General features: G+C 46.2%; 1 protein-coding gene across 1 annotated transcript in view; it reads left to right on the top strand.

Annotated features, from left to right (window-relative positions):
* The window catches only part of SPTBN2 (spectrin beta, non-erythrocytic 2), a 1201559-nt gene that overhangs the window by 275611 nt on the left and 901182 nt on the right, over nt 1-24766 (top strand). Inside the window, exon 7 of the mRNA XM_030217767.1 lies at nt 21349-21461. Coding sequence (XP_030073627.1) covers nt 21349-21461 — 113 coding nt within the window. The remainder of the gene's footprint in view (nt 1-21348; nt 21462-24766) is intronic.

A 24766-nucleotide genomic window follows, 5' to 3' on the forward strand; every position in this document is an offset into this window, starting at 1 on the left:
GCCCTGTTTTGTTTCCTGTTGTAGTCCATGCGGTAGTGGCCATTTTTGTAAGCCAGTTTTAGTTCCCTTTCCTGTGTTACCCACGTTACAGAACTTAGTTATTACTTTGAATGGTGCTGAAAGAGGGCATTGTACACCATTGTGCCAGCTCTGACCTACTGCTAATCTTAGTACCAGGGGACTCTTTGCCAGTGGGGCACAACCTCTGATCTGCAGTTAACTGTGAGTAAACGTGCATATTTCAAGAAAGGACTTTTTCAGAGATTAGTCTTCAGGTGTGAACTGGTGTGCCAAAGTTATACAGCAGCAATAAGTCCTAGAGGCTGTATGCAGGTCCCTGGAGCAGTTTTAGTGGGTGCAGTACATTTGTGGGTAGTGGGTTTTGAGGGGGGGGGGGGGGGTTGGTTGGCTCAGCTCCCAAAGTAAGGGAGCTATGCACGTGGGAGCTTTTCTGAAGTCCACCACAGTGACCCCTAGGGAGCCCGGTTGGTGTCCTGGCATGTCAGGGGGGCCAGTGCACTAAAAATGCTGGCTCCTCCCACAGCCAAATGCCTTGGATTTGGACGGGGTTTGAGATGGCCGACATAACTTTCCATTATCACTAAAAAACGAAGCCGGCCATCTCAAACCCCAGCCAAATCCAATGCATTTGGCTGGCCGGAACTGTATTATCAAAACAAAAGATGGCCGGCCATCTTTTTCGAAAATACGGGTCTGGCCAGCTGTTTGCGGCACCGCCAAAATACATCGCCAGCCATGTATTTCCCCGGCGCCGTTCGATTATTCCCCTCCACGTTACTATCATCTCCCTTCTGTTTCTCTATACTTCTCTAAGTCCCCTTTCTCCCTCCCCCACACCAATGGGTCCGTCTCCTCTCTGACCGCACCCAAACCAGCTCCTCTTTTTCTCTGTTCCCTCTCCCTTATGCATCAGTGAAGGACTCAGTGCAGATGTCCCTAGAGACATTCCCTCGTGGGGAGCTGCAGTTCAGATATCTTGTAGCAGCATTTGACCCCCTCTTCCTTTATCTCTTTTTTTCCAACATCCCTCTCCCTTCCCTCTAACCCCTCCCCCTTCCATAGGTCCAGCACCTCGCTCCCTTCGTTCCAGCCCCCCTTGGTCCACATCTCTCCCCCTTCCCTCCAGCCCTCCCCTGCATATCCAGCACCTCTCTCCCTTTGCTCCAGCCCCCTTGCATGCCCAGCACCTCCCTCCCTTTCCGCCTGCCACCCCCCCACATATCCAGCACCTCTCTCCCTTCCCTCCAACCCCCTCACATAGCACCTCTCTCCCTTCCCTCCCCCTACAGATCCAGCACCTTTCTCTGTTCGCTCCAGCCTCCTTGCATGCCCAGCACCTCTCCCCCTTCCCTCCCACTCACATATCTATCACCTCTCTCCTTTCCCTCCCACCCACATATCTATCACCTCTCTCCCTTCCCTCCCACCCACATATCCAGCAGCTCTCTCCCTTCCCTCCCTCCTACATATCCAGCACCTCTCTCCCTTCCCTTCCCTCCCCTCCCCTTCCCTCGCAGTTCTACCCTTTCCCTCCAGCACCTCCTTACATGCCCAGTGCCTCTCTCCCTTCCCTCCCACCTCCCGCTCACATGCATGCATGTCCAGTGCCTCATCCCTTCCCTCCCCTCCAACCCCCATGTCCAGGGCCTCTCTCCCTTCCCACAGTTCTGAAACCGCCACCTCCGTTCTTCCTTACCTTCTTCCCATCCCTGCCACGGTGCTTGCAGTGCATTTCATGCTATCATCGCCGCCCAGCAGGAACTCCACACAGTGCTTCATCGGAGCCTTCTCTCTCTGCCGCGTCCCGCCCAGCCTGCGTAAACAGGAAGTTGCATCAGTGGATGAGACACGGTAGAGGGAAGGCCCAGATGCACTGTTTGGAGTTCCTGCCCGGTGGCATGATAGCACGTCCTGCACACTCCTTTTAGTGAAATTGAGCATGCTCAGTTTCACTAAAAGGAGCATGCCAGATGTGAGGGAAACAGAGAGCAGGGAAGGCACTGGATGAAGGCTTCAGCTGGTGGGGTTTGGGGGCCCCCACCAGCAAAACCAGGGGCCCAGAAGAAATTTGAGGGATCCAGGCCCCCATGGCCCCACCTAGCTACGCCGCTTGAGAGGCCAGGGGAAGAAGAAAGAAGGTCCAGCATATGCCCTGACCCCGATACAGAGGTGTAGGGAGGAGATTGAGAGAGCCTGATACAGAGGTCCCAGGAAGGTAGAAGTGATGAGTGTGCCTGATTGCTGTGAGCTGGCAGAGGGAAGCCAAGAGTGTGTTGAATTACTGTGAGCTGGCTGAGGGAAGCCAAAAGTGTGTTTAGTTACTGAGAGTTGGCTGAGGCCCCGATATAGAGGACCCAGGAAAGTAAAAGCTATGAGTGTGTTTAATTACTGTGAGCTGGCTGAGGTAAAAGCCATGAGTGTATTTAATTAGTGTGAGCTGGTTGATGGGAGCCATGAGTGTGTTTAATTATTGTGAGCTGGCTGAGGCCCTGGTACAGAGGTCCCAGGAAGGTAAAAGCTATGAGTGTGCAGCCTCTCCAAAAGACATTACACGATGTGATACCTACAAGCGAGCCTTCTCTGGAGTAGCCCCCACGTTCTGGAATGCACTCCCTGAAAGGCTTTGCTTAACACAAGACTATCTCTACTTCAGGAAGTGGGTGAAAGCTTGGCTCTTCAACCAGGCCTTTAATGGAAGAAGTAACTAACTTGTTAGTCTCATTCACATACACCAGAAGTGACACGCGCTGCACATACTGTAGCAGGACATGTTTATCCACTCTAACCCTAGCTGAGATAACATTTAACCATCTCTCTGACCTCATACACCTTTCTTTAAATTAGTCACCTTGGTTTCTAACTCCTCTTACTCTCTTACCTATCTATATGTAACATTTTTGCTTATACCCCACACTGTCAATTAAAATGTTCTATTATGTATTGTGTTGACATTGCAAGTAGTATACTATTACAAACTGATCAATGGAGCTTGAAGTAGAAATGTAGTAAGTTTTAGAGTGTTCCTTAAACAGGAGGAAAAATCCAACCTTTACAAACTTTATCTAACAAATGGAACCTCAAACCTCCAACGAGGGACCATACCAAAGTACTTATAACACCTTGTATATACAGGAGTAGATTACTATCATAGGTTCCTACTAAGAAAGGAGAAGAGAAAAAAAGCCCAAACGAAAAAACTCATCCTAAATGAGAAAACCGTATGGGTTAAAAAACTGTCCTCCCCTCTTGTATTAAAGACACTGTAAAGGAACACCAAAACCAAACCTACCTACGCTAACCCCTACCCAGAACCAGACTACCTATAAGGAGACCCCTCGGGAGAAGAGAGCCCCAAGCAAACTAACTCAAGCACTAGAGCAGTAGGGGAAAACCCAAACCTGCCCACTGTTTAGTAAACTTAGAAGCCCCCCGTGGCCAAGCATCCAAAATGAAAAAAATTCTTGTACTTAGCTTTGTCCCAACATGGACACTTCAAAACGAGCCTGCATAGTTGATATATGAGGAATATAATGAGGAATGCTGGCCACTAGCGATCTGCAACCCCCCAAGGGCTCCGGAGCCTTACAAAAAGTGTAATTAATTCGATGAAAGGCGCCGACCCTCCAACAAGAGCGCCTTGTTTCGCCACCCTCGTGGCTGCTTCAGGAAGGGCGCTTAAAATCCATCAGCTACTGAAAAACGACGCTGGAAACTGAGTCTCTGTCGTATAAGTGCCACAGATGGTATAGGAGCTGGAACTCCGGCTGAAATTCAATTTCTTAAATGTTACTACGACGTCGTGATGTCATGACGTCGCGACGTCCTATCTTACCCAATCATGGTAAAGAAGCAAAGGAAACCACACCTCCAACTTAAAAATAAGCATTCCACTCAATATTTTTGTTTAATCCTGAGGGTGCAACTGTTTTAAGTATGTAAATCCAGTGTTGTTCCTTACGCCATAAGATTTTTTTAAAATCCCCCCCTCTCTTACCCATAAATACTTGATCAATAACCATGCATTGTAACTGATCAAACTGATGTTGAGCCTGATGACAATGGCGAGTCATAGGTGCTTCCCACTTGGAATTGATAATGCAATGCCGGTGTTCAATCACCCTTGTTTTAAACTGTCGAGTAGCGTGCCCTATGTAGATTAAATTGCAAGGGCATCGAAAAAGATAAACCACATTCTTGGATTCACACGTGGTATGAAACTTAAGTTTATAAGTCCTACCATCTGTAGACTTGAACTCCGAACTTTCCACTGTTATGGAGCAAATAGAACGATGACCACATTTATGATGGAATCCCTCAGTGTGTGTGTTCTTAGACCACACATCTGCCACACTGAGTTGATCCTGTAAATTCAGGTTCCGAACATAGGACAGCATAAGATGATGGTCTTGAAATGCTTCCTGTGTCAACATTATATTCCAATGATTCCTTAGAATTGCAGAAATTTGAGGAGATCTATTTGTAAATTTTAACACACAGGAAATAACCTTGTCCATACTGTTAGACCTCTTTGACTGATTATCTTGAATCAGAAGATCTCTATGTTGACTCAAAGCCCTCTTATAAGATTGTTTCACTAATTTATCTGGGTATCCCCTTTCCTTAAATTTATGATGCAATTCCCCTGCTGATTCTTGGAATTGTTGAGTTGTATCACAAATCCTCCGATATCGCAAAAACTGTGAATAGGGCAGACTGCGTTTGAGATGGTAGGGGTGCATACTGTCATACCTCAACAGAGAATTCCTATCTGTTGGTTTGACAAAGACATTTGTTCTTAACATCCCACTCTCCTTTGTAACTAAAACGTCCAAGAAATGGATGCTGTCAATATGGGAATTGTATTCGAATTTGATAGTGTTATGACAACTGTTAAGACAGTGAACAAAGTCCCTTAACTGTTCCTCGGAACCCTGCCAAATCATAAACACATCATCAATGTAGCGACCCCAGTATTGTACACAGACAAACCCCGTGCTAGTGTACACAAATTGTTCTTCAAACTGTCCCATAAAGATATTTGCGACGGAGGGGGCAAAAGAAGCCCCCATGGCTATGCCCAAAGTTTGAAGATACAACTCTTTATCAAAGATGAAATGGTTGTTATACAGGGCTAGCTGAGTAAGATCAATAAGGAAGTCCGTAGGTACCACATGAGGACGGAGCCGATCTTCCAGAACCTTCCTCACCGGTTCCAAAGCTTCACATTGTGGTATAGAGGTGTATAATGAACATACGTCCAATGTTACAAGCAAACTAGAGTGGCTAACATTTAGTCCACTCAAAATCTGTAAAAAATGTGATGTGTCTCTAATATATGCTGGTATGTTTTGCACCAACGGTCGCAGGAAATAATCCACATACTTACAGGAACGTTCAAGGAGAGAATTCCTTGAAGATACTATCGGCCTGCCAGGGGGAGCTTGCAACCGTTTGTGTATCTTAGGAACTGTGTAGAAAATAGGAATAACAGGATGAGTTGGACATAAAATTGACTTTCTTTTTAGAAAGGAAGCCCTGCTGAAGAGCCTCCTTAGTCACCTCCTGTACCCTTTTAATCAAACCATAAGTGGGATCTTCAGTTAGCTTGCGATATGTCTTTCTATCTGCCAATTGGTGTTGAATTTCAGCCATATATTCAGATTTCTCGAGTACAACTATTGCGCCTCCTTTGTCTGCTTTACGTATAACAATCGACTCCTCCATTTTCAATGTTTGCAAAGCATTGAATTCTTGACGTGACATATTAGTTCTACCCCAAAACTGTGTATGTTCTAGTTGCTGCACATCTTGAAGAACCAACTGTTAAAAGATCATTAAAGCCGGGTTAGGTGGACCCGGAGGAATCCAAGTACTTTTAACTACACAGTTTGAATACGAGCCCCTAGAATCCTGAGTATTATGAAAATGGAGTTTAAGCTGTAGTACTCGTAGGAACTTTTCGAAATCCACCCTAAATTGGAATGGTATATGTTTGCTGGTATATGTTTGCCCGTGGGTTATCGTTTGTTCCCACCAGCAAACATAAACCATTCCAATTTACGGTGGATTTCGAAAAGTTCCTACGAGTACTACAGCTTAAACTCCATTTTCATAATACTCAGGATTCTAGGGGCTCGTATTCAAACTGTGTAGTTAAAAGTACTTGGATTCCTCCGGGTCCACCTAACCCGGCTTTAATGATCTTTTAACAGTTGGTTCTTCAAGATGTGCAGCAACTAGAACATACACAGTTTTGGGGTAGAACTAATATGTCACGTCAAGAATTCAATGCTTTGCAAACATTGAAAATGGAGGAGTCGATTGTTATACGTAAAGCAGACAAAGGAGGCGCAATAGTTGTACTCGAGAAATCTGAATATATGGCTGAAATTCAACACCAATTGGCAGATAGAAAGACATATCGCAAGCTAACTGAAGATCCCACTTATGGTTTGATTAAAAGGGTACAGGAGGTGACTAAGGAGGCTCTTCAGCAGGGCTTCCTTTCTAAAAAAGAAAGTCAATTTTTATGTCCAACTCATCCTGTTATTCCTATTTTCTACACAGTTCCTAAGATACACAAACGGTTGCAAGCTCCCCCTGGCAGGCCGATAGTATCTTCAAGGAATTCTCTCCTTGAACGTTCCTGTAAGTATGTGGATTATTTCCTGCGACCGTTGGTGCAAAACATACCAGCATATATTAGAGACACATCACATTTTTTACAGATTTTGAGTGGACTAAATGTTAGCCACTCTAGTTTGCTTGTAACATTGGACGTATGTTCATTATACACCTCTATACCACAATGTGAAGCTTTGGAACCGGTGAGGAAGGTTCTGGAAGATCGGCTCCGTCCTCATGTGGTACCTACGGACTTCCTTATTGATCTTACTCAGCTAGCCCTGTATAACAACCATTTCATCTTTGATAAAGAGTTGTATCTTCAAACTTTGGGCATAGCCATGGGGGCTTCTTTTGCCCCCTCCGTCGCAAATATCTTTATGGGACAGTTTGAAGAACAATTTGTGTACACTAGCACGGGGTTTGTCTGTGTACAATACTGGGGTCGCTACATTGATGATGTGTTTATGATTTGGCAGGGTTCCGAGGAACAGTTAAGGGACTTTGTTCACTGTCTTAACAGTTGTCATAACACTATCAAATTCGAATACAATTCCCATATTGACAGCATCCATTTCTTGGACGTTTTAGTTACAAAGGAGAGTGGGATGTTAAGAACAAATGTCTTTGTCAAACCAACAGATAGGAATTCTCTGTTGAGGTATGACAGTATGCACCCCTACCATCTCAAACGCAGTCTGCCCTATTCACAGTTTTTGCGATATCGGAGGATTTGTGATACAACTCAACAATTCCAAGAATCAGCAGGGGAATTGCATCATAAATTTAAGGAAAGGGGATACCCAGATAAATTAGTGAAACAATCTTATAAGAGGGCTTTGAGTCAACATAGAGATCTTCTGATTCAAGATAATCAGTCAAAGAGGTCTAACAGTATGGACAAGGTTATTTCCTGTGTGTTAAAATTTACAAATAGATCTCCTCAAATTTCTGCAATTCTAAGGAATCATTGGAATATAATGTTGACACAGGAAGCATTTCAAGACCATCATCTTATGCTGTCCTATGTTCGGAACCTGAATTTACAGGATCAACTCAGTGTGGCAGATGTGTGGTCTAAGAACACACACACTGAGGGATTCCATCATAAATGTGGTCATCGTTCTATTTGCTCCATAACAGTGGAAAGTTCGGAGTTCAAGTCTACAGATGGTAGGACTTATAAACTTAAGTTTCATACCACGTGTGAATCCAAGAATGTGGTTTATCTTTTTCGATGCCCTTGCAATTTAATCTACATAGGGCACGCTACTCGACAGTTTAAAACAAGGGTGATTGAACACCGGCATTGCATTATCAATTCCAAGTGGGAAGCACCTATGACTCGCCATTGTCATCAGGCTCAACATCAGTTTGATCAGTTACAATGCATGGTTATTGATCAAGTATTTATGGGTAAGAGAGGGGGGGATTTTAAAAAAATCTTATGGCGTAAGGAACAACACTGGATTTACATACTTAAAACAGTTGCACCCTCAGGATTAAACAAAAATATTGAGTGGAATGCTTATTTTTAAGTTGGAGGTGTGGTTTCCTTTGCTTCTTTACCATGATTGGGTAAGATAGGACGTCGCGACGTCATGACATCACGACGTCGTAGTAACATTTAAGAAATTGAATTTCAGCCGGAGTTCCAGCTCCTATACCATCTGTGGCACTTATACGACAGAGACTCAGTTTCCAGCGTCGTTTTTCAGTAGCTGATGGATTTTAAGCGCCCTTCCTGAAGCAGCCACGAGGGTGGCGAAACAAGGCGCTCTTGTTGGAGGGTCGGCGCCTTTCGTCGAATTAATTACACTTTTTGTAAGGCTCCGGAGCCCTTGGGGGATTGCAGATCGCTAGTGGCCAGCATTCCTCATTATATTCCTCATATATCAACTATGCAGGTGTCGCGGCTCTGATGTCACTCTGGTGTTGGTGAGCTCTCGAGTTTTCCCGAGCTCCACTAGGCCCAGGAAATAGCCGAGCACCCCGAATCTTCACCCGCGGCGACCGCCGTTCACCGAGGGTTGAGCCCCCAGCTGCGGGCGGCCAGCAGGACTGCTGGAACCACGGGGTGACGGATGACCTGGCTGGCTGTGGATACAGAGTCCTTGGTGAGCGTACCTAGCCGGGCGGCTAGCTGAGCAGTAACAAAACACAGTCTTGGAAATAGCTAGCAGGGCGCCTAGCTGCCACGAGGAGCAAACACAGTCTTGGAAGGAACTAGCAGGACGGCTAGCTGGCACGGGGAACAAACACAGGCTTGGAAGGAGCTAGCAGGACGGCTAGCTGACACGAGGAACAAAACACAGTCTTGGATGGAGCTAGCAGGACGGCTAGCTGTCACGAGGAACAAACACAGGCTTGGGAGGAGCTAGCAGGACGGCTAGCTGTCACGAGGAACAAAACACAGTCTTGGATGGTGCTAGCAGGACGGCTAGCTGTCACGAGGAACAAACACAGGCTTGGAAGGAGCTAGCAGGACGGCTAGCTGTCACGAGGAACAAAACACAGTCTTGGATGGAGCTAGCAGGACGGCTAGCTGTCACGAGGAACCAACACAGGCTTGGAGGGAGCTAGCAGGACGGCTAGCTGTTACGAGGAACAAACACAGGCTTGGAAGGAGCTAGCAGGACGGCTAGCTGTTACGAGGAACAAACACAGGCTTGGAAGGAGCTAGCAGGACGGCTAGCTGTCACGAGGAACAAACACAGGCTTGGAAGGAGCTAGCAGGACGGCTAGCTGTTACGAGGAACAAACACAGGCTTGGAAGGAGCTAGCAGGACGGCTAGCTGTCACGAGGAACCAACACAGGCTTGGAAGGAGCTAGCAGGACGGCTAGTGGTCACGAGGAACAAAACACAGGCTTGGAAGAAGCTAGCAGGACGGCTAGCTGAAACAAGGAACCAGCACAGTCTGAAAGGGACTAGCAGGATGGCTTCAAACAACAAAACGGAAGCACTGGATCCTTTCGGTGCTTCCGTTTAAATCCCCCGCTCGTCCTGGCCGAAGAACAGCTGGGACCAATCCTCTCTGTCCCAGCCGGCAGTGGGCCCCGGATTGGTTCTCCCGTCTGAGGGGCAGAGTTCCTTCGTGGATGCGCCAATCCGGCGCAAGTGGGCGGAGCCTCCTCGCTGGTCCTGCTGCAGCGAGGAGGACGCCGACGCCGGCGCCGCCATCTTGGCCGGCGGATCTCCTTCTCCGAGGCCGGCGTTAGTTCTTCAGGATCGCCGGCCTCGGAGCAACTTGTGGTCGCGGCCCTCCCGGCGGCAGCCTTCCCTCGTCGCCCCGCACCCCACGGAAGCCCCAACCTCCTGCCCCGGCCCGCGGACCGGCAGGTAAGGGCCCGGAACGGGACAGCAGGCTCGTTTTGAAGTGTCCATGTCGGGACAAAGCTAAGTACAAGAATTTTTTTCATTTTGGATGCTTGGCCACGGGGGGCTTCTAAGTTTACTAAACAGTGGGCAGGTTTGGGTTTTCCCCTACTGCTCTAGTGCTTGAGTTAGTTTGCTTGGGGCTCTCTTCTCCAGAGGGGTCTCCTTATAGGTAGTCTGGTTCTGGGTAGGGGTTAGCGTAGGTAGGTTTGGTTTTGGTGTTCCTTTTACAGTGTCTTTAAATACAAGAGGGGAGGACAGTTTTTTAACCCATACGGTTTTCTCATTTAGGATGAGTTTTTTCGTTTGGGCTTTTTTTCTCTTCTTCTTTCTTAGTAGGAACCTATGATAGTAATCTACTCCTGTATATACAAGGTGTTATAAGTACTTTGGTATGGTCCCTTGTTGGAGGTTTGAGGTTCCATTTGTTAGATAAAGTTTGTAAAGGTTGGATTTTTCCTCCTGTTTAAGGGACACTCTAAAACTTACTACATTTCTACTTCAAGCTCCATTGATCAGTTTGTAATAATTTATCTAGAGCTTGAGTTCTCCAGTAATTGTTAGATCTTTGCTATAAAAAGTAGTATACTATGCCATACTTTGTATTGTTATTTGAACATTTTTACTGCTGTAATTGTCTATTGCTCATGTTTGATTTATTTTTACTGTACACCGTCTTGAGTGAATTCCTTCAAAAAGACGGTAAATAAATCCTATTAATTAAAATAAATAAATTACTGTGGGCTGGCTGAGGGAAACCATGAGCGTGGTTAATTACTGAGAGATGGCTGAGGCCCCGATACAGAGGTCCCAGGAAGTTAGAAGCCATGAATGTATTTCGATTGTAATGAGTTGACTGAAGGTAAAGAGAGACTGGGAGAGGAAAGCCTTACAGCGCACTTAGAGTTCCTGTTCATCTAGCTTGCACCTGGCGTGGGAGTTAAGCTCCGCTTACTCAACAGCTGATGTAAGATGCCTTGGGGATTTAAACCGCGGCGCCTGTAAGAGAGAATTGCTTCTCAGACTGACTGTGTTTTACCAGCTAGTTTGTTGCTGCTCTTCTTTACTGTCTTGGGCATGGGGACATACTCCATCTGTGCCTGATCATCTAGCTTGCACCTGGTGTGAAAGTTAAGCTACGCCCACTGAACAGCTGTCATAAGACATCTTGGGAATTTAAGCCGCAGCACCTAGCGGCACAGAGCTGCACACTGCAGTATCTAAGGCGCAAGCCAACAACACGTACCTTAGTGTGTGCTTGTATGGATTAAGTGTTATTGTATAGTTTTATAAATTTAGTGAGTATATTGTGAAATTTGTACTATGGAACCAAAGATGGATTGGTTCTGGTTATTAGTTTTAATATTTTAAATTGTGGGTGGGTTTAATGTCAGTTTAGTTTTGATGGCTTATGGTTTATTTTTACCAGTTAATATTCTGTACTCAGCAGATCCTGAAAAATGGCAGTTTAATGGTGTGCTTTTGGACTGCTCTAATTATATGCCCAATGCTATTGAGGTCATAATTAGAAATAGAAGGCAGCGTTCTCATAGCTATAACACCAAATGCCTGAAAAGAAACTCTTATAGGAACTATTGTCACTAAACCTTAATTGATCAAGTACAATGTTTTGAAACCGTTCCGAATCAAGCTTTCTATGTGAACGCTCACTCTTTGAGAAACAAAGTGAATATTATAAATGACTGGGTTAGTGAGACTCAACCTAGCTTTGTTTATTTTACCAAAACATGGCTAACTTTAGATGATGAACCTTTTTTAAATGATCTATGTCCTGCTGGTTATAAATTTTTATCTCACCAGGGGAAGAAAGGAGGGGGAATTGGTATCCTATATAAGGATTTTTTAAAACATTAGTTTAGAAGAATCATTTAGTTCACAATCCTTAGAGATCTTGTGATGTTGGATATCGAACGTCTCATTAGTGGGTTCTGGTTGAATGCCAAGGATGATTTTTATGAATTTTTGGGGGGGGGGGGGGGGAACATTTTAAACTCATCTTACAACCTACTACTGGTTGATATAAATTTGTATTTGGAATTGATGACTAATGTAAATGTGACTGAATTAATGATATTTCTGAATAGTTTAGATTTCACAACATCTCAGCCCATCTCAACACATGAAAAGGGACACCAACTTGATTTAATTACTCATTCCAATGTATCTGAGGGAGTAATAACTTTTTCAAAATCAATCTGGAATCAAGTTATCTGGACAGGTCAGTTTCAGGCTTCTTTTAATATATATTGGTCAGTAGTATCACAGAATAAGATCACATTACCCAGGTCACCTCCAATAATAAAACAGTGGAGGCCAAAAATTGATCAAATTCAATTCTGGAAAGATATTATATTGCAAATTCCACTGTCCAAGGTAGATCAGGGTGCCTGATTGAATGACTGGAACAAATATTGCGAATTAGTTTTAAATAATATAGCCCCAGTGTGTGAGAGAAAAATTAAGCATCTGTGTAACAAATATTTTACGGTTGATTTAGCAGAGATGAAGCATAACTGTATAACTCTTGTGAGATTATGGAGTACATAAGTAATGCCACACTGGGAAAAGACCAAGGGTCCATCGAGCCCAGCATCCTGTCCACAACAGCGGCCAATCCAGGCCAAGGGCACCTGGCAAGCTTCCCAAACGTACAAACATTCTATACGTTATTCCTGGAGTTGTGGATTTTTCCCAAGTCCATTTAGTAGTGGTTTATGGACTTGTCATTTAGGAAACCGCCTAACCCCTTTTTAAACTCTGCTAAGCTAACCGCCTTCACCACGTTCTCCGGAAATGAATTCCAGAGTTTAAAGAAAAACGTTCTCCGATTTGTTTTAAATTTACTACACTGTAGTTTCATCGCATGCCCCCTAGTCCTAGTATTTTTGGAAAGCGTGAACAGATAAATCACATCAAAATAAGAAAAAATTGCAAAGAGCTATAAATGCTTCTCCGAGGACAAGCAGGCTGATATTCTCATGTGTGGGTGACGTCACGTCAGCCCCAAAGGATTTTCAGCAAAAATCTCTAGAAGTCCCTTCTGGAGCGTTCCACCGCGCATGGCGTTCGTACTGCGCATGCGCGCACGTAGTTTCCCACCCATCACGCAGTCACACTCATCAGTTTCTTCTTTTCCGCGTCTGAGAAGACACGGAGTTCTTTTGAGTGCTTCGCGTTTCCTCTGCCTCTCGGAGTGAAGTTTCTTCTCTTTCTTCGTCGGAAGAGCGTTTGTTCTTCTATACGGAAAAAAAAATTTTGTTTACCTTATTTTCTAGTTTCTTTTTGCCCTTTTGATAAGTTTCCTGTATTTTTCGTTGCAACCGCTGTTAGGCCACTCGGTCGGGGTTTTTTCTTTTTTTGTGTCTACTGACACAATCGCGTCTTTTGATTTCGTGGAGGCTATTTTTCCCGCCATGTCATCGAAGATTCCCAGCGGCTTCAAACCATGCGCCCGCTGCAACTGGACCATCTCTGGCACTGATCCGCACTCCTGGTGCCTTCAGTGTCTTGGACGTGACCATCGCCCGGACAGCTGTAAGTTGTGTCTTTAGATGAAGAAATGCACCCAGCTCTCAAGGGAAGCTCAGAGAGGGAAGCTTTTTGGGTCCGGTACCTCGGTGGCGGCGTTGGCATCGGCGCTGGCGGCATCGACATCGAGGGCTATGTTGGCGTCGGGAGACCAGGTAAAGGCTGCCAAAAGACCGATGCACGCTGGGAGCAGTGGTGCATCGAGTGGGTCTCCACCCACCTTGGCGCCTCCTGCTTTGCAGGCCCCCCGGGACCGACCTGTCTCGGAACCGGCCCCGAGGAGACGTGTGGATTCCATATCTTCCTCACCGGTACCAAGGAGTCTCGATGACGGGCGTTGGGCGAAGGTCAAGAAGCACCGTCATCGTTCTCCTTCTCGACATGGTACTGGGAGCTCCTGGTCGTTGAAGCATTCGGCACCCGAGAAGCGTTGACCCCGAGAGGATCGCTCTCCCTCTGTGATGGAGGTGTCGGCGCAACGGTCGTCTTGCAGTCCGGTACCGGCTCCCCAACCCCTGCAGGTTCTGCCTGAGAAGTCCACACTGGCATCGCAGCCTTCCTCGACAGCTTCTCTTGATGAGCGCATTAAGGCTCTGTTTCCCAATTTTATGGAAGCAGTACTGCACCAATTGCGTCCGGCACCACAGGTACCGGTACCGTCAGTGCCGGAGGCTCCTGCGGCACCTAGCCTCCGGCACCGCTTGCGATAACGGAGTCGGCAGCCACCGGGGTCGACTCTTCATTGTCGTCGGTGGAGGAAGCTTCTCCGGAGTCTTTAAGGGAGTTGACTTCTCGACACTGTCATCGAGGTCATCGTACCTCCTCGTCGAGACAGGCTCAGATCCGGGCTGCTCTTTCTGAGCTTTTGGCCCCATCCGATGATGGCTCATCTGATGATGATGGCAGGCCTGGACTTTTCTCTGCCGAGGACTCTCTAGGTCTTCCATCTGATTCAACTCCCTCACCTCAGAAGCAGCTCTCCCCTCCGGAAAGTTTGTCTTTCTCCTCTTTTGTGCGGGAAATGTCTGAGGCCATTCCCTTCCCTGTGGAGACTGTGGATGAGCCCAAGGCTAAGATGCTCGAGTTCCTGGATTATCCATCTCCACCTATGTCTTCCACCACAGTTCCTTTTCATGATACACTCAAGGAAGTGCTGATGAGGAATTGGGGGAAGCCTCTTTCATGCCCAACTGTTCCGAAAAAGGCCGAATCCCAGTACCGAATCCACAGAGAACCCAGTTTCGTCCAGCCTCAGTTGCCTCATGATTCTGCGGTGGTAGATTCCGCTCTCAGAAGGACCAAAAGTTCTAGGAACTTTGCCTTGGCGCCCCCGGGGCGGGAACACAGAACTTTGGACTCTTTTGGGAGGAAGGCGTATCAGGCTGGCATGCTCGCTTCCAAAATTCAATCATACCAGCTCTACACGAGCATTCATTTGCGGAACTCAGTGAGGCAGCTTGAGAGCTTGGTTGACGCGCTCCCACCGGAGCAAGCTGAGCTTTTTCGCCAGGTGGTCAGGCAGCAGAAGGCGTGTCGCAAATTCCTGTCCAGGGGTATTTATGACACTTGCGATGTGACATCCAGATTCTCTGCTATGGGTATAGTGATGCGCAGACTCTCATGGCTGCGTGCCTCTAACCTGGAGGAACGAACTCAGCAGAAGATTGCGGATATCCCTTGCCGGGGGGATCATCTTTTTAGTGAGAAAGTTGAAGAGCTGATTGATCATCTCTATCAGCGTGATAATGCTATGGACTCTCTCTCCCGCCAGGCGCCTTCTGCATCTACTTCCTCATCTAGGAAGTTTTTTTTAGAGGAAAAGCAGGTGCTCCCTATGCCTCTAGGGGCCGTAGGTACTCCCCTACTTCCCGGCAGCCGGTTCAGGCTCAGCCCCAGCGCGCTCATTCTCGTCAACAGTGTGTGCCAAAGCAGGCCCCTGCAGCTCCCCAGCAAAAACCAGGGACGAGTTTTTGACTGGCTCCAGTTGAGCATAGCCGCACTACCAGTATCCGTGCCAGATGACTTACCAGTAGAAGGGAGGTTAAAATTTTTTCACCAAAGGTGGCCTCTTATAACCTCTGACCGGTGGGTTCTTCAAATAGTCCAGTTAGGATACACCCTCAATCTGGAATCCGAACCTCCAAATTGCCCAACGAGAGCTCAATCTTTCAGCTCTCAGCACAGGCAAGTACTTGCAGAGGAACTCTCCGCCCTTCTCAGTGCCAATGTGGTAGTGCCCATTCCACCAGGGCAGGAAGGGCTGGGATTCTATTCCAGGTACTTCCTTGTGCAAAAGAAAACAGGGGGGATGCGTCCCATCCTAGACCTAAGGGGCCTGAACAAATATCTGGTCCGAGAAAAGTTCAGGATGATTTCCCTGGGCACCCTTCTTCTCATGATTCAGGAAAACGATTGGCTATGCTCTCTGCACTTAAAGGATGCTTACACTCACATCTCGATACTTCCAGCTCACCGGAAGTATCTGCGGTTTCGGCTGGGAACGCAGCACTTTCAGTACTGTGTGTTGCCCTTTGGCTTGGTGTCTGCGCCCAGGGTATTTACCAAGTGCCTGGCAGTTGTTGCAAAATCACTACGCAGACTGGGAGTGCATGTGTTCCCTTATCTCGACAATTGGCTGGTGAAGAGCACCTCCCAGGCAGGAGCTTTGCAGTCCATGCGGATGACTATTCAAGTGCTAGAGCTACTAGGGTTTGTAATCAATTACCCAAAGTCCCATCTAATCCCAGTTCAAAAATTGGAGTTCATAGGGGCTCTGTTGTGCACGAAGACAGCTTGTGCCTATCTTCCCGAGACAAGAGCGGACAACCTTCTGTCTCTGGTCTCCAGGGTTCAAGCGTCTCAGTAGATCACGGCTCGGCAGATGTTGAGACTTTTGGGGCACATGGCTTCCACAGTTCATGTAACTCCCATGGCACGTCTACACATGAGATCAGCTCAGTGGACCCTAGCTTCCCAGTGGTTTCAAGCTACAGGGGATCTAGAGGATGTGATCCAGCTGTCCACCGACTTTCAGAATTCCCTTCAGTGGTGGACAATTCGGTCCAATCTGGTTTTGGGGCGCCCATTCCAAATTCCTCAGCCACAAAAAGTGCTGACGACGGATGCATCCCTCCTAGGGTGGGGAGCTCATGTAGATGAGCTTCACACTCAAGGAGCTTGGTCCCTTCAGGAAAAGCGTCTTCAGATCAACCTCCTGGAGCTGCGAGCGATCTGGAACGCCCTAAAGGCTTTCAGAGATCGGCTGTCCAATCAAATTATTCAAATTCAGACAGACAACCAGGTTGTCGTGTACTACGTCAACAAGCAGGGGGCACCGGATCTCGCCCTCTGTGTCAGGAAGCCATCCAGATGTGGCTGTGGACTCGCCAATACGGCATGTTTCTCCAAGCCATTTATCTACCAGGTGTAAACAACTGTCTGGCCGACAGACTGAGCAGGATAATGCAACCTCACGAGTGATCGTTGAACATGACTATAGCCCGAAAGATCTTCCGAGAGTGGGGCACCCCCTCGGTGGATCTTTTTGCCACTCAAGTCAATCACAAGGTCCCTCAGTTCTGTTCCAGACTACAGTCCCACGGCAGGCTAGTGTCGGATGCCTTTCTTCTTCATTGGGGGACAGGCCTTCTGTGCGCGTATCCTCCCATTCCTCTGGTGGGGAAGACTTTGCTGAAACTCAAGCAAGACCGAGGGTCCATGATTCTGATAGCGCCGTTTTGGCCCCGTCAGATCTGGTTCCCTCTTCTTCTGGAGTTATCTTCCGAAGAACCGTGCAGATTGGAGTGTTTTCCAACCCTCATTACTCAGAACGAGGGGGCGCTTCTACATCCCAGCCTCCAGTCTCTGGCTCTCACGGCCTGGATGTTGAGAGCTTAGAATTCGCCTCCTTGGGTCTTTCTGAGGGTGTCTCCCGAGTCTTGCTTGCTTCCAGGAAAGATTCCACTAAAAGGTGTTACTCCTTTAAATGGAAGAGGTTTGCCGTCTGGTGTGACAGCAGGGCCCTAGATCCTTTTTCTTGTCCTACACAGACCCTGCTTGAATACCTTCTACACTTATCAGAGTCTGGTCTCAAGACCAACTCAGTAAGAGTTCACCTTAGTGCGATTAGTGCTTATCATCGTCGGGTAGAAGGTAAGCCTATCTCTGGACAGCCTTTAGTTGTTCGATTCATGAGAGGTCTGCTTTTGTCAAAGCCCCCTGTCAAGCCTCCTCCAGTGTCATGGGATCTCAATGCCGTTCTCACCCAGCTGATGAAACCCCCTTTCGAGCCACTGAATTCCTGCCATCTGAAGTACTTGACCTGGAAGGTCATTTTCTTGGTGGCTGTTACTTCAGCTCGTAGGGTCAGTGAGCTTCAGGCTCTAGTGGTTCATGCTCCTTATCTTAAATTTCATCATAACAGAGTAGTCCTCCGCATGCACCCTAAGTTCCTGCCGAAGGTGGTGTTGGAGTTCCATCTGAACCAGTCGATTGTCTTGCCAACATTCTTTCCCCGTCCTCATACCCGTCCTGGCGAAAGCAAGCTGCACACTTTGGACTGCAAAAGAGCATTGGCCTTTTACGTGGAGCGGACAAGCCCCCACAGACAGTCCGCCCAGTTGTATATTTCTTTTAATCCCCACAAGAGGGGAGTTGCTGTCAGGAAACACACCATATCTAATTGGCTGGCAGATTGCATTTCCTTCACTTATGTCCAAGCTGGGCTGACTTTAGAGGGCCATGTCACGGCTCATAATGTTAGAGCCATGGCTGTGTCAGTGGCTCATCTGAGGTCAGCCACTATTGAAGAGATCTGCAAGGCTGCGACGTGGTCATCAGTCCACACATTTACATCTCACTACTGCCTTCAGCAGGATAGCCGACACGACAGTCGGTTTGGGCAGTCGGTGCTGCAGTATCTGTTTGGGGTTTAGAATCCAACTCCAACCCCCCTAGGCCCATTTTTATTCTGTTCCAGGCTGCACTCCCAACTTTTCTTGTTTCAGGTCAATCTATGTTATGTCCTTGCCGTTGCGAGGCCCAATTGACCACTGTTTATTGTTTTGAGTGAGCCTGGGTAATAGGGATACCCCACACGTGAGAATATCAGCCTGCTTGTCCTCGGAGAAAGCGAAGTTTCTTACCTGAAGCAGGTATTCTCTGAGGACAGCAGGCTGGATATTCTCACAAACCCTCCCGCCTCCCCTTTGGAGTTGTCTTTCTTTCTATCTATTGGATTCAACTGAGGAGCGTGACCGCGCGACGCGTGGGAAACTACATGCGCAGTACGAACGCCATGCGCGGTGGAACGCTCCAGAAGAGACTTCTAGAGATTTTTGCTGAAAATCCTCTGGGGCCGACGTGACGTCACCCACACTTGAGAATATCCAGCCTGCTGTCCTCGGAGAATACCTGCTTCAGGTAAGAAACTTTGCTTTATAAAAAAGCCATTGTAAATGCCAAGAAAAAGCATTTCTCAGAAATAATAGCGACATCTCTAATGTGAGATGACCTTTCAATATAATCAATTCTCTTACTGGCATGTCCAAGGGTACTAAGAAATCAGGGGAATTACTACCAAAAGCTGATCAGTCAGCCTCCTTCTTCCAAAGAAGATTCAGTCTCTGTGTAAGCAATTGCATACATATGATAATATTAGGGATAGAATGGGACTGAGCAGTTTACTTTTGGTCTTTGAACGCTTCTTGCTTTGTGCTGTGGATTTTTACAATTGAAGATAATAAAGGAAGCTAAGTGCATGCATTTAAAGTTATATATAGATGCTAGCTCTACCCGGCCACGCGTTGCTGTGACTCAGTCTGGTTAAATGGGAAAGAAAGAAAAGAGGAAGCACATGTTTCTAATATTCTTTGCTTCGGTCTTCACCGAGGAAGATTTGGGTGGGATACCGGTGTCGGAAATGGTATTTCAAGCGGACGAGTCGGAGAAACTTACTGACTTCACGGTAAACCTGGAGGACGTAATGGGGCAGTTCGGCAAACTGAAGAGTAGCAAATCTCCTGGACCGGATGGTATTCATCCTAGAGTACTGATAGAACTGAAAAATGAGCTTGCGGAGCTACTGCTAGTGATATACAACTTATCCTTAAAATCGAGTGTGGTACCGGAAGATTGGAGGGTGGCCAATGTAACGCCCATTTTTTAAAAAGGCTCCAGGGGAGATCCGGGAAATTATAGACCGGTGAGTCTGACGTCGGTGCCAGGAAAATGGTAGAGGCCATAGGTGCCCCGTATAAGAGAGCAAAATTTAAAATTTAGTAAAGGAAATTTTGGAACAAATGTAAGGGGAAGATTATTCCAGAGTTTGGGGACAACAAAATAGAAGGCGGATTTTCGAGTGGACTCATGACAAGCAATCCTGGGAGAGGGCAAGACTTGATGGTTGTAATCAAGAGTGCAAACAGCTTGAGAGGGTTGTAGGGAACAGTTAAAGAAGAGAGGTAGGGAGAAGACCCTAAGTGAAGAGCCTTGTGAGTGAGACAGAAAATCTCGAAGTGTGAACAAAACTCGACAGGTAACCAATAAAGGTGGTGCACCAATTTCAACTTATACCAGTATTTTTTAATGGAATCTTTTCACCAAATTCATATAGAATTGATGCTAGACACATGGCATTGGGGCACCTAGATTGAGGAACCAATTTAAAAATCCACAGGTAGGTCTGATTCAGATTCTTCGCTTGGGCATTAATATCCTATAACATCAACAATTGTTTGTGGTACACAAAGACATCCCCTAAATTCTCTTACAGTTCCTGTCCAACAACAGATTCTCATGGTGCTATATAGTGTGATATCCCCCTTCTCACTCAGGGTGACCTGGTTCTCAATATGCAGATCATATGCAAATTAGTGTGCTACCCCTTCTTGCTCAGGGTGACCTGGTTCCCACTAAGCAAATTAAACAGGTCTCACCAACTGCATATTTCTCAGGCAACTCTTTATTGCAGCCCCTGGGCCCACTTCTTCTAGCTTAACACGTTATGCTTTCATAGATCTTCACATTGAGCCTCCCCACACAGATACATGGGCTCAGTACTACACCAATACTTTGGGGACTCTCATCCCCAGGCTTTGCAGCCTGCTTCTCTCAGTACTTTGGACACACAGTCCTTTCTTCGTTGAACACACAGTTCTGGACACACAGTCCTTTCTTCTTTGGACACACAGTCCTTTCACTGAACACACAGTTCCTATAAGTACCGAGGACACACAGTCAAACACTAATGCTTTAGGGACTTCTTACCCCAGGATTTTCAGCCTGCTGATCTCCTTTGGACACACAGTCCACCACAAGTCCATAGGGTTAGCCAGTATCTTCCAGGGGGATCTCTCTTCTTCTGCTGCTAGCTCACTTCTCTTCCTTTCACAGCTCAGGTGGGGTATAAAGTGGTTAATTAGCTACACAGGACCCAGCCCATAACCTCCTCCACCTGTGGACATCCCAGGGCTCTCCCCAGTCCTAACGACCTCCACCTATTCTCATACTAGCGCCCTCTAGTGGCCTAGCCCGGATAGGACAGCCTCATACTTATCACTATATATATATATATATATATATATATAAAACTATATACTGTATATTCTCCTCCCTCACTGACCTTAATACCAGCTCCATAATGTTTTCTAATACAAAAGAAATTACTGGCCCTGAACCAAAAGCATCTTTTAAAGACTGACATTCTGCAATATTCACAGCATATTGGAAAGCACTGAATGCTGGGATTTCATATGCATTTGTCCTCTTTGGTTTGTAGATGTCAATGTGGATCAGCCGGATGAGAAATCTATCATTACCTATGTGGCTACCTACTACCACTATTTCTCCAAAATGAAGGCCTTGGCTGTGGAAGGCAAGCGTATTGGAAAGGTAAGAACCACGACTGGGAAACTGACTGTTGATCACGTAAAGTCTAAGGAAACCTCTTGGATTCATTTGTAGAGAATCTTGTGGAGAGGATTTGCACATCCATAATGTTGTTCTGTTATAGGAACCTTTAGAAGAGTTCAGGAAATTTAGCTGCATGCACATAAAGTCTATATTCAAACTGACCAGTAATTAAACTCCTAGTGGTAGGACGGAGATGTGCAAGTAGAAATTATGTCATGCACTCTGGATGTTATATAAACCATGTCTCTCAATTAGCGGTACTGAATTCAGACTCCAAGGTTATGTTTATACTACTAAACTAAAATCACAAAACTGATAGAAATAACAGAATTTATTTCCATGAAGAATAGAGCTATTCACAAGAATAAAGTATAAGCAAATGAATGAAATTACTAGTATATAAAAGTAACTTATGAACTTTAGAACATCACAGAATAAAAGTAAAATATTAGTTCTTTAAATTGCTAGAATGACCAATATTAGTTGGAACAAACACACTCTCCCCTAAGACACAGAAATAAATGTCACCTGTTACCTGCAAGTGATTATGGAGCCTGGCTTTCGACCAGGGTTAAGGAACAGCAGGGACTGCAAGCAGTGCTCGGGGTGTTCCAAAAATGATCAGTCAGTAAGATGAGGCAGAGAGGACAGCTGATGAGTTCAGATAAGTTGAAAGTTGTAGATGTAGCTGGAAGTCCAGATGAGCTGAGTTGATGTATTTTATATGGTGTCCATCTATCAGAGAAAGGAAGACTGGTTAACCTGTTGAAGAGGGCTTTAAACTAGAATCATTGTGGCTGGGTGATCAAAGCCCCCAGGTAAATATAAGCCCTCAGGTAAGTGAAGCATTAAATACCTCTACACAAATGGGAAAAAGGAGCAACATCTGGAATGCAGTATATATTAATGCCCATAGTGTGCGAAATAAGGTTTTGGATCTAAATAAGGATTTGAATAGATATGGATGGGCTGGAGTGTAAATTTTAAGGGGCTTCGACGTTAGCTTCAGAACTTTTAATACAAGAAAAGTGCTGGGCAGACTTCTACAGTCTGTGCCCTGAGAATGGCAAGGACAAATCAAACTCTGGTATATATATAAAGAATTGCATACCATGTAAAATGAGTTTATCTTGTTGGGCAGGCTGGATGGACCGCACAGGTCTTTATCTGCTGTCATTTACTATGTTACTATCTAGAGGCTGTGATGGAAGAGACTGATTTGGATTTAATGGCAGTATGGCGATATGGTTTACAAAGAGGGGCATAATCGAAAGGGACGCCCAAGATTTCCTGAGGACGTCCTCGCAGGACGTCCCAGTGAAGGGGCGGGGAAACCCATATTATTGAAACAAGATGGGCGTCCATCTTTTGTTTCAATAATACGGTCGGGGACGCCCAAATCTCGAAATTTAGGTCAACCTTAGAGATGGTCATCCTTAGAGATGGTCGTCCCTGATTTTCGGCCATAATGGAAACCGAGGACGCCCATCTCAGAAACGACCAAATCCAAGCCATTTGGTCGTGGGAGGAGCCAGCATTCGTAGTGCACTGGTCCCCCTGACATGCCAGGACACCAACCGGGCACCCTAGGGGGCACTACAGTGGACTTCAGAAATTGCTCCCAGGTGCATAGTTCCCTTACCTTGTGTGCTGAGCCACCCAACCCCCCTCCAAAACCCACTCCCCACAACTGTACACCACTACCATAGCCCTAAGGGGTGAAGGGGGGCACCTAGATGTGGGTACCATGGGTTTGTGGTGGGTTTTGAAGGGCTCACATTTACCACCACAAGTGTAACAGGTAGGGTGGGATGGGCCTGGGTCTGCCTTCCTGAATTGCACTGCACCCACTAAAACTGCTCCAGGGACCTGCATACTGCTGTGATGGAGCTGGGTATGATATTTGAGGCTGGCATAGAGACTGGCAAAAAATATTTTTTTAAATTCTTTTTTTTTTAGAGTGGGAGGGGGTGGTGACCACTGGGGGAGTAAGGGGAGGTCATCCCCGATACCCTCCGGTGGTCATCTGGTCAGTTTGGGCACCTTTTTGAGGCTTTGTCGTAAAAAAAATGGACCAATTAAAGTCGCCCAAGTGCTCGTCAGGGACGCCCTTATTTTTTCCATTATGGGTCGAGGACGCCCATTTGTTAGGCTTTCCCCAGTCCCGCCTTCGCTACGCTTCCAACACGCCCCCATGAACTTTGGTCGTCCCCGCAACGGAAAGCAGTTGAGGACGCCCAAAATTGGCTTTTGATTATGCCGATTTGGTTAACCCTGGGAGAAGGACACTCATCTTCCGATTTGTGTTGAAAGATGGGCGCCCTTCTCGTTCGAAAATAAGCCTGAAAGTACCATAACTGCGATATAGTTATACTGGGCTATAATCTGTTCAGGAAAGACAGGGTAGGAAGAAAGGAAGGGGGAGGAGCATTATATGTTAAAGATAATATTAAAGACACACAATTTCAGGACCTACAGGGTAAGGAAGAGGCACTGTGGGTCAATCTGGAAAGAGGGAATAGAAAATTAATTTGCATTGGTGTGATATACGGGCCTCCTTCACAGACAGAAGAATGAACAGAGAATTAATTGAAGACATTCAAAATAAAGCTGTGAAATGGGAACTACTACTAATAGATGATTTTAATATGCTAGATATTGATTGGGGTATCCCTTTTGTAGGTTCTTCTAGACGTAGGGAGAACTATTCCAGCAGTTGGTAATGGAACCCACGGGGGATGGTGCTTTACTGGATTTAGTGGTTATGAATGGGGAGAGGGTTTTCTGATGTTACAGTGGGTAATCAACTTACATCCAGTGATCACTGGATGGTGTGGTTTAATATTAAGATAAGTGTGGGGAGGGTTCATTCAAAAGTGAAGGTTCTAGATGGAAACTATCTTTGTTGAGACAGGGGATTATCTCAAGGAGTTGGTGTCTGGAAGAACTAGAAAAGCAGTGGGCAAAACTGAAAGGAGCTATTTTCAGGACAACAAACGTTTTTGTAAGGAAAGAAGGCCACTTTGGTTCTCAAAGCATTAGCTGCAAAGGTAAGGAAAAAGAAATTAGATTTCATAAACTACAAGAGATCACAGAAAGAAGAAGAAGACAGATGACAACATCTGAAAAATCTAAGAGAAGCTGGTAGAGTAGTCAGGAAAGCAAAGATGCAAATGGAAGAAAAAATAGCCAATATGGTAAAATGGAGGGACAAGATATTTTATAGATATGTTAGTGATAGAAAGAAGTGCAAAAGTGGCATTGTGAGATTCAAAGGTGAAGGG

Source organism: Microcaecilia unicolor, chromosome 11 (genome assembly GCF_901765095.1).
Source record: "Microcaecilia unicolor chromosome 11, aMicUni1.1, whole genome shotgun sequence".
Lineage (NCBI taxonomy): Eukaryota > Metazoa > Chordata > Amphibia > Gymnophiona > Siphonopidae > Microcaecilia > Microcaecilia unicolor.